Source organism: Piliocolobus tephrosceles, chromosome 16, assembly GCF_002776525.5.
Source record: "Piliocolobus tephrosceles isolate RC106 chromosome 16, ASM277652v3, whole genome shotgun sequence".
Taxonomy (NCBI): domain Eukaryota; kingdom Metazoa; phylum Chordata; class Mammalia; order Primates; family Cercopithecidae; genus Piliocolobus; species Piliocolobus tephrosceles.
The window spans coordinates 74,002,597-74,012,173 of NC_045449.1; the positions used below are offsets into that span (position 1 = coordinate 74,002,597).

General features: G+C 57.3%; 1 protein-coding gene and 2 long non-coding RNA genes across 10 annotated transcripts in view; 1 reads left to right on the top strand and 2 right to left on the bottom strand.

Moving 5' to 3' along the window:
- Positions 1-9,352, top strand: part of CARD14 (caspase recruitment domain family member 14) — a 41,759-nt gene extending 32,407 nt beyond the window's left edge. For 6 of the 7 annotated variants that reach the window (XM_023211617.1, XM_023211616.2, XM_023211619.1 and 3 more), the window contains 8 exons: positions 1,773-1,899; positions 2,208-2,448; positions 3,513-3,576; positions 4,274-4,388; positions 5,094-5,264; positions 5,568-5,689; positions 6,996-7,111; positions 8,167-9,352. In XM_023211617.1, the coding sequence (XP_023067385.1) occupies positions 1,773-1,899; positions 2,208-2,448; positions 3,513-3,576; positions 4,274-4,388; positions 5,094-5,264; positions 5,568-5,689; positions 6,996-7,111; positions 8,167-8,374 (1,164 nt within the window). In that variant the 3' untranslated portion in view covers positions 8,375-9,352. Of the gene's footprint in view, positions 1-1,772; positions 1,900-2,207; positions 2,449-3,512; positions 3,577-4,273; positions 4,389-4,782; positions 4,942-5,093; positions 5,265-5,567; positions 5,690-6,995; positions 7,112-8,166 lie in introns of those variants that run through there. The other variant, XR_002731510.2, reaches the window with a different exon arrangement.
- Positions 393-2,247, bottom strand: LOC111542331. Its single transcript, XR_002731512.1, has 2 exons — positions 1,428-2,247; positions 393-1,115 (listed from the first exon to the last, which is right to left on the bottom strand). It is a non-coding gene; the product is annotated as an uncharacterized LOC111542331 (long non-coding RNA).
- Positions 5,366-9,305, bottom strand: LOC113225099. Of its 2 annotated transcripts, XR_003309728.2 has the most exons (4): positions 9,153-9,305; positions 7,621-7,702; positions 6,924-7,080; positions 5,366-5,916 (listed from the first exon to the last, which is right to left on the bottom strand). It is a non-coding gene; the product is annotated as an uncharacterized LOC113225099 (long non-coding RNA). The 2 variants fall into 2 exon arrangements; XR_003309727.2 differs by lacking the exon at positions 5,366-5,916 and having other exon boundaries at positions 6,856-7,080.
- Positions 9,353-9,577: the final 225 nt, after the last annotated feature.

Here is a 9,577-nt window from a genome sequence, read left to right on the forward strand (position 1 = left end):
GGCTGGAGTGCAGTGGCCGGATCTCAGCTCACGGCAAGCTCCGCCTCCCAGGTTTACACCATTCTCCTGCCTCAGCCTCCCGAGTAGCTGGGACTACAGGCACCCGCCACCCCACCCGGCTAGTTTTTTTGTATTTTTTTAGTAGAGACGGGGTTTCACCATGTTGGCCAGGCTGATCTCGAACTCCTGACCTCAAGTGATCCACCCACCTCGGCCTCCCAAAGTGCTGGGATTACAGGCGTCAGCCACCACGCCCCTTCTTTACATTTCTAATTGTCCTCTTAAGCGGCAGTCCCCAAACTTTTTGGCACCAGGGACTGGCTTCATGGAAGACAACTTTTCCACAGACCGGGTTGCGGGGGATGGTTTTGGGATGATTCAAGCACGTTACATTGATTGTACACTTTTCTATTCTTATTACACTGTAATATGTAATGAAAGAATTATACCCTGAACCATAATTCAGAATCAGTGGGAGCCCTGAGCTGGTTTTCCTGCAACAAGACGGTCCCATCTGGGGTGACAGGAGACAGTGACAGATCATCAGGCATTAGATTCTCATAAGGAGTGTGAAACCCAGATCCCGCGCACGTGCAGTTCACAGCAGGGCTCACGCTCCTGTGAGAATCTGCTGCTGTGCTGAGCTGACAGGAGGCGGAGCTGAGGCCGTAATGCTCACTCGCCCACCACACCCTCCTGCTGTGTGGCCCGGGTCCTAACAGACCATGGACCAGGACCAGTCTGTGGCCCAGGGGCGGGGGACCCTGCTCTTAAGGTTCCAATGATCAGCTCTGAGGCAGTTCAAGCAACAGAGCCCCTTGACGGTGTTCAGGGAGACAGTCCCGATATCCTAAGGGGGCCAATTCAATTCTAATGGTGTTAAAACACATCCTAATTTTGTATCGTAAAAAGATCTACTCTCCTAAGCTTAGAACAATATCAAGAAGAAATGAAGTGGATGGTGGAAGCCCTGTGGGGTGGGCCTTCACAGTGGGGAAGGCCGTGGGTGGAGAGCCAGGGCAGCAGGTGGGTGAAGGCTGGGGATGCCACTCTGCATCCTATAGGGCCTGGGACAGCCCGCAGCAGCACAGAATGATCCCAAAGCTAAGAAACCCCTATCGGCCGGGCGCGGTGGCTCACGCCTGTAATCCCAGCACTTTGGGAGGCTGAGACGGGCAGATCACAAGGTCAGGAGATCGAGACCATCCTGGCTAACACAGTGAAACCCCGTCTCTACTAAAAATACAAAAATTAGCCGGGCAAGGTGGTGGGTGCCTGTAGCCCCAGCTACTCGGGAGGCTGAGGCAGGAGAATGGCGTGAACTGGGAGGCGGAGCTTGCAGTGAGTGGAGATCGCGCCACTACACTCCAGCCTGGGCGACAGAGCGAGACTCCATCTCAAAGAAAAAGAAAGAAACCCCTATCTACCTATCTAGAATGCTCTTGAATGTTCTAGAACCAAGGTCCTTTCTTTTTTTTCTTCAAGAGAGGAAAATGCTTATCACAAAAAAACCCGCAACCTCGACAGTGGACGGGTTGGGGAAGGGTCGGCAGTTGACTCTTTGGCCAGGACCATGTGTAGCATGCATCACTACAGGTCTGAAGGCCCCACAGAGGCTCTGGTGGTGCAGCTTTGTTTTGGCCAAGGCGTGCAGGCAGTGGTCCTACTCCAGGGCTGGCCCACACCTTGCCTCAGTGCCCTCAGTGCCCCCTGCATCCTGGCTGGATTCAGCGTCCCGGGGAAAGAGACCGACCTTCTCGACTTGCCCTCAGGTTGATTACGAAGCCTCAGAGCCCTTGTTCAAGGCAGTCCTGGAGGACACGACCCTGGAACAGGCCGTGGGGCTTCTCAGGAGGGTGGATGGCTTCTGCTGCCTGTCTGTGAAGGTCAACATGGACGGTACGCACACCACTCCTCTCGCGTGCACAGCTGCCTGGCTGGTCTCCGGGACCCTTAGGTCCCTGGTGGCCCTACACGCCCAGCAGCCAGGGTCTCCCCAGAGCCAGGAGAGGATCAGCCAGGCTGTGCCCCGGGTCCCCGGGAGGCCCCCAAGCCAGCTGGAAACCTCCCACCCGCGGACTCCAGTGCCAGAGCGGCTTCTGAGACTGCGGAGGGTCCTTCCTTCTCTCCTACTCTAACTTTCCGCAACCTTCCTCGCGCGGGCTCATATTCGCAGCTCATCTGTGGCTCACGTCCCCTTTTATCAGGTTATAAGAGGCTACTCCAGGACCTGGAGGCCAAAGTGGCGACCTCGGGCGACTCATTCTACATCCGGGTCAACCTGGCCATGGAGGGGAAGGCCAAGGAGGAGCTGCAAGTGTATTGCAACGAGGTCCTCCACGTCACCGACACCATGTTCCAGGGCTGCGGCTGCTGGCACGCCCACCGTGTGAACCCTTACACCATGAAGGATGCTGCTGCGCACGGCACCATCCCCAACTACTCCGGGTGAGCAGCTGCCGCGAGCTCCGTGTGTCCCCAGAGAGGCCCACGGGGAAATGGCACCCAGCCTGCCTCGGCTTCCTCCTCCTGCCCAGCAACAGAGGGTAGGCGTGGTGAGACCCCCTAAGGAGGGAAGCCTGCCAAGATCACTGCTGAAGATGTTGTTTCTTTGTGATGGATGCTTTATATCTTGCAAATGAAATGTTCATTCTAGAACATTCTAGATCTGGGTTTCTCAGCTCTAGTACCATGGACATTTGGGGCTGGATCTCTGTTTGTGGTGGGGCCGTCCTGGGCACTGCAGGATGTTGAGCAGCATCCCTGGCCTCCCTACCCAGGATGCCGGGAGCACTCCCATGCCCCAGTTGTGGCAACCAGAAATGTCTCCATATGTTGCCAAGGGTCCCCTGGTTCTCCTAGGACAGTCTTGGTCTTAGCACTGAAAGCCCCACTTGCAGGGAAGCCCCTTGGTCCTGGGCAAGCTGGGACAGCTGGTCACCCTCCCTGAGGAGTGACACTGCCCCCTGCCTTGCTCCGTTGAAAACCATTGCTTTAGATCAGCCTATGGGAGGCTCCAAGGTTCAAGTGCACGGAACGCACAGTGCTAGAAAGCACAGGTGTTGAGCTCGGCACCCCCATCACTTATCGCAAACTCAAGTACCCTGGGATTGGAGCCAGCAGGTCTGGGGAGAGGCCTGGCACTCTGCATTTCTAACAGCTCTCTCGGTGACTCCAGGCTGCGGGTCACGGACCCACCGTGAATATTGAGGTTCTGGAGGGGGGCCCTGTACACTGGCTGCTCAACAGCACCCCCTGGGTCCCGCCCCGGGACAAGTCAATCAGCATCTCCAGAGGTGGGCTGAGGCCCTGGAGTCTTTTGAAAGCTCTGGAGACTGGGATGGCCGCCAGGGTGGAGCGCTCAGGCCTGCAGCAAAGGGGTGTGTGGAGCTCTAGGTAGACGGCCTCCTCTCCCACTCAGCCATCTCCCCGACTCTCCCCTGCTTGGCTCTCCCCTGCCCCGCTCTCCTGGCAGAAGGCAGCTGGGTCAGGGCCTCTCCTGTTCTCTGCAGGGCTCAGCAGCAGCTCATAGCCCTCATCCAGGACATGACTCAGCAGTGCGCCGTCACCCGCAAGGTGAGGCTCCAGGAGGGGCCTGGCCCCCACTGGGGTGGGCTGGAAGAGGGACTCGATGCTGGCAGGGAGGCAGGGGGCACTGTGTGGAGAGTGTGGGCTGCTGATTGGAGGTAGGTGACCCCACCTGTCTCTCCTCTGGGCCCCTTCAAATCAGGGTAGGGTCTGCAGCCCCCGCCTAGCCTACAAGCTCTTGCACAGTGTAGACACACCTCATGCTGCTCTCAGAGTATCTGAGTCTCTGCATCACTCCCAGGTCACCCCAGTGCCGATCATCTCCCCTGAATTCCCATTCCTCTGCATCAGACACCTTTGTGCCCTCCAGACACGGGACACTTGGCAGGTTGCTAAGCACCAGCCTGTCCATGCAGTTGCTAAGAACCACAGGACAGTGCTCAGCCAGTCCCCCACCGATGATGCAGGGCTGGGCACGGGGGACACCTCTGCCCTTCCTCCTGCCTTTGCAGCCTGCCCCTCCACTGTAGGGCCCTGCTTTGTGGCTGTTGACCTGAGGACCCCCTCCCCCCTCCCACCCCCAGGCACGGGCCCTGGGCATCCTGGCTGTTCAGTGGGCACAGTGTGATAGTGCAGAGACCACACTGGATTTGCGGATGGGGTGGGGTGTGAAGACAGGTGGGTGTTGGGCCTGTGTTGATGGCTTCAACAGCTTCTCCTCATCCCTTCTCCGTCCCTCTTTCAGCCGTCTTCTGGGGGACCACAGAAGCTGGTCCGCATCGTCAGTATGGACAAAGCCAAGGCCAGCCCTCTGTGTTCGTCCTTTGACAGGGGCCAGCTGGACCCCAGCACGATGGAGGGTGAGGCCTGGTGAGCTGGCACAGGGGCCGCTGGCTCCAAGCGGGTGAGGGGCTTTCGGAGCTGCTGCTAGTTGGTCAGCTGGGGCCAGGGGATGCCACCCATTTAGGCCAAGATCTGCTCTTCAAGAATCATGGGGCTGGGCGTGGTGGCTCACACCTGTAGTCCCAGCTACTCCAGAGGCTGAGGCAGGAGAATTGCTTGAACCCGGGAGGCAGAGGTGGCAGTGAGCCGAGATGGCGCCACTGCACTCCAGCCTGGGTGATAAAAGCAAAACTCCGTCTCAGGAAAAAAAAAAAAAAGTTCAGGAGAGGAGTACAGGGGCGCAGGACAGAGGGAGGGCTGGGACGCTGTGCCCTGGGAGGATGGCTGAGGAGAAGGGTGCCGGTCTCCCAGATCCTTTGGAAGGAAGATGATCCTGGCTTCCACCATCCTCCCTTGGGCCTAGAGGAAAACAGGATTAAGTTGCAGGCTGCGAAGCGGCGCCTGGAGAGCCACAAAGCTGTGTAACCCACGTGCAAAGGAGCCGCTCGGCCAGGGGCTGTGGAACTCGGAGTGAGTCCTGTGTCCGCTGAGCCTGTGCGCCTGGAATTCTAGGTGTTGGGGCTGCTGCAGTGAGCAAAGCAGACCCAGTCCCTCCCAGGGCAGGGTGGGCTGGCCGGGGGCTGCCGCAGCCTCACCCACCCTCAGGGTCCTCTCCTCCACAGGCTCCAGCGCGTGCTTCTGGGCCGAGAGCTGCTTCACCCTGGTGCCCTACACCCTGGTGCGGCCCCACCGACCGGCCCGGCCCCGGCCTGTGCTCTTCGTACCCAGAGTGGTTGGGAAGATCCTGAGTGAGAAGCTGTGCCTCCTCCAGGGGTTTAAGAAGTGCCTGGCAGGTGTGCTGTTGCCTGGGAATCCCTCTACCCCTCCTCCACCCCTTCCTCCCTTCTCTTCTTCCTCCAGCCTCCTCCCCTCCCCTACTACGTGCATTCCCACACTCACCTGCTGTGTCCAGATAGTTCAGGATGGAGGTGCAGGGCACAAGGGGGGCGTGCAGGGTCAGGTTTGTTGAGTGGATGCCCTAAGAAGAGCTTCTCCCAGGGCTGGCGGGGTCCACGGGGACAGGGACGTTTACCATGGGGCTCCCTCGGACCCCCACGCAGCTGGTGTATGACAGCCCTGCCCAATGTCACCTGTAGAGTACTTGAGCCAGGAGGAGTATGAGGCCTGGAGCCAGAGAGGGGACATCGTCCAGGAGGGAGAAGTGTCTGGGGGCCGCTGCTGGGTGACTCGCCATGCTGTGGAGTCCCTCATGGAAAAGGTGAGGGCAAGGGCGGGGTGGGCAGGGGAGCTGTCCTGGGAAGGGTTTCGGGAATGCAGAGGAGTGGGATGAGATAAAGGTGTAGGGACCAACCTGGACCTGGGTGACCTTGTCGCTGACCTCTGGGCCCCAACACCCCAGCAGGAGCCCAAACCTCGTCTCAGCCAGTTAGGATCCACGGGACCATGGGTGAGCTCTCCCAGCTCCTTGAGTCTCTGTTTTCTCAGCTTGGGGGATGTTTAATAGATATTTGTTCAAGAATGAATAAATCTCAGATAACGACACTTTCCATGTTTGAAGACGCACACGCATGAAAAGCAGCTCCCCGTGAACCATAGCTTTGTGTCTGCACAGGCCTGGGAAGCAGAGTCTGGCATCAGGGTGCCTCCTGTAGGGGTTGGCAGGGCTCCATGCCAAGTTCATCTCAGTCCCCAGAGCTCACAATTTGTAGATTTTCGCAGTGAAAAATCAAAGGGATGGAAACTCTTAAGACTGCACAGCAAGCAGCCTCATTTAGAAAGTGGCAAACTCAGCTGGGCCTGGGGCTCACACCTGTCATCCCAGCACTTTGGGAAGCCGAGGTGAGAGGATCGCTTGAGCCCAGGAGTTCAAGACCAGCCTGAGCAACACAGTGAGACCCCTGTCTCTAAAAAAAATAAAAAAATAAAAAGAGAAGAAAGTGGCTGGGCACAGTGGCTCATGCCTGTAATCCCCACACTTTGGGAGGCCTAGGGGGGAAGATTGCTTGAGCCCAGGAGTTTGAGACCAGCCTGAGCAGCACAGTGAGACACCCGTCTCTACAAAAAATTTAAAACCTAAAAAAATTAAAAGTGGGCCGGGCGCAGTGGCTCACACCTGTAATCCCAGCACTTTGGGAGGCTGAGGTGGGCAGATCACCTCATGAGATTGAGATCGAGACCATCCTGGCTAACACTGTGAAACCCTGTCTCTACTAAAAATACAAAAAATTAGCCGGGCGTGGTGGCAGGTGCCTGTAGTCCCAGCTACTCGGGAGGCTGAGGCAGGAGAATGGCGTGAACCCGGGAGGCGGAGCCTGCAGTGAGCTGAGATTGCGCCACTGCACTACAGCCTGGGCGACAGAGCGAGACTCTGTCTCAAAAAAAAAAAAAGAGAGAAAAGAAAGTGACAAGCTCTCTTCCCCCATCTTCTCTACAAAATTCAGCTCTCCCCAGCTCCTGCCCTGCCCTCAGCCTGGCCGGAGGGCCCTTCAGACCTGGGTGTGGGCTCCCTTTGCTTCCTCAGAGGCTGGTGATCTTGACTCACTTCTCGTCTCCCTCCCACAAAGAACACTCATGCCCTCCTGGACGTGCGGCTGGACAGTGTCTGCGCCCTGCACAGGATGGACATCCTCCCCATTGTCATCCACGTCTCTGTCAACGACAAGATGGCAAAGAAGCTCAAGTAGGTGCACGCTGGGAGCTGGGCAGGGGCTTTGAAGCGGCTCCTGGGCTCCTCTGAAGCCCATGGCAGGTGCCATGAAAGCCGCAGAGTGTGCTCTGCGGCTTTCAGGAATCTGAAGCACTGACAGGGCTGTTTCTGCACAACTTTGGGACGAAATTCCTCTGATTTTGGCTGGGCTCAGTGACTCACACCTGTAATCCCAGTACTTTGGGAGGCCAAGGCGGGCGGATCGCCTGAGGTCAGCAGTTCAAGACCAGCCTGGCCAACATGGAGAAACCCTGTCTCTATTAAAAATACAAAAACTAGCCAGGTGTGGTGGCAGGTGCCTGTAATCCCAGCTGCTCAGGGGGCTGAGGCAGGAGAATCAATTGAACCCAGGAGGTGGAGTTTGCGGTGAGCCAAGATCACACCACTGCACTCAAGTCTGGATGACAGAGCGAGACTCTGTCTCAAAAAAACAAAACAAAACAAAACAACAACAACAAAAACTACTCTGATTTCATGCTTACCAAACAAACTCTATTTCACATCTGGCCTCTCCAGGATCTTGATACCAGGATGAGGGTGCCTTTTACAGAAGGCAAAAATAGCCTAGTCAATGGAAAATGACATTTTGTAATTGAAATTTAAAGTTGTAAATTAACAAATTGGCACTCCCTCCCCCAAGAGCAGCCCAGAGCAGCACCGTGAGGCCAGACCCCCACCCGGCCTCAGCTCCACTGACACGCCACACTTACTGGGGCTCGGCTAGCACAACCTAATCCTTGTTAGCTAAGGACAGAAAAAAAAAAAAAGTAAAAAACTGACTGGTTTCCTTGGGACAGACGGAGATGTCCTGCTACTGTGCCCTTTCTACTCCCGGAACCAAGGCTGTGTTCTAGACAACCTGCCTCCCACCACTGGGGCCTGGGTCCTATTTTCTGTACAAGGTCCCCTCAAAGCGAGGCCATCTGTGTTCAGGGGTGTTTGGGTGCATGTCATCACTGCTGTAGCCGGGGCTCCTGGGCGCCTTGCTCTCCCCTGAGCCCGCCCCATCCCATCTCTGGCCTGTGCAGGAAGGGCCTACAGCGGCTGGGCACCTCAGAGGAGCAGCTCCTGGAGGCCGCCAGGCGGGAGGAGGGACACCTGGACCGGGCGCCCTGTCTATACAGCAGCCTGGCTCCTGACAGCTGGAGCGACCTGGACGGCCTAGTCAGCTGTGTCCGCCAGGCCATCGCCGACGAGCAGAAGAAGGTGGTGTGGACGGAGCAGAACCCCCGATGATGTACCGTGCCCCTTCCTGGGACTGTGGGGACCTCTGCGTGCCTGTTAATGCAGTCCTGTTCCTGAGCCCAGACCCTATTGGCACAGCTGTGGGCTCTTGGCACGAGGCCTGCTGTCCCCTCTGGCTGGGGAACCTTGAACCTTGAACCCTCACCACGTGCAGGTCACACACGGTGAAGCCACTTGTAACCACACTTTTCTGTGGAAACATCTTCACCTTTCACCAGGCTCGGCATGGTCTGGACTGGAGACCCTGAGAATGTGTCTGCAGTGGCACAGGAGGGACGTCTTCCCATGCCTTCCCTAGAACCGGAGGTCCCGGACCTCTCTGAAAAACCACTTGTCTGCAGGCCCGATTCACATCCGTGGGGGCTGCACTTCCCTTTAAAATTTTGAAGTGTCAAAGGCTCACTCCAAAAGCACACAGGCAGCGGGTGGGGAGTCTGGGTGGCCCCCAAGGTTGCTGCCACCCTTGCCTGGGGCAGAGGCACAAGCCCACATCTGCTGTGACCCTGCCACCTTTTCTCAGCTACTGAGGCTGCGATGCCTCAGGAACTCCAGTTTACAGCGACCAGTGTGTTTACTTGTAAATAAAGCCTCTGGGTGGTGGAGATGGCACTTTCAGTGGGTCTGTGCCCCGTGGCCTCCATGCCCATTCGGTGGGGGTGTCCCAGAGAAGCCTGGCACCAGTATCCCTGTACAAGGCCCGGCAGACTCTGCCTTCCCCCGACCTGGCTTTGCACCCCAGCCCTTCTTGGACCAAACATCTTCACTGCACCTTCAGGTCTCGGGGAGGACCCAGGTCCCCCAGCGCCTGGCCTTGCCTCCGCCTCCTGGGGCTGTTGCAGACTGACGGTCATTTTGACAGCAGTGTCCAAGAATCAGGAAGCTGTTCTAGAATTCAGGTTGGAAGCATCATAAACGAGTTCAGAAAAAGAACTTCTGCATATTTTACTAAAATAAAAAGCTTTCACAATAGCTGGCCTATGGCTTCCTCCAGCCCGCCCCAGTATGGAGTGATGGGGAGAGAAGGGCGAGGGGGGCCACCCACTCAAGGACGCGCCCTCTCCTTCGAGGGACATCCAGGCCAGGCTTCTGCTCCTGAGGTGGGTGGAGGCAGGGCAGGAATGGCGCCTTCTCCCAGCAGCGCCGACGTCACCCAAGAATTAACCCAAGCCAGAGGATGGGCATCGCCACCCAGCA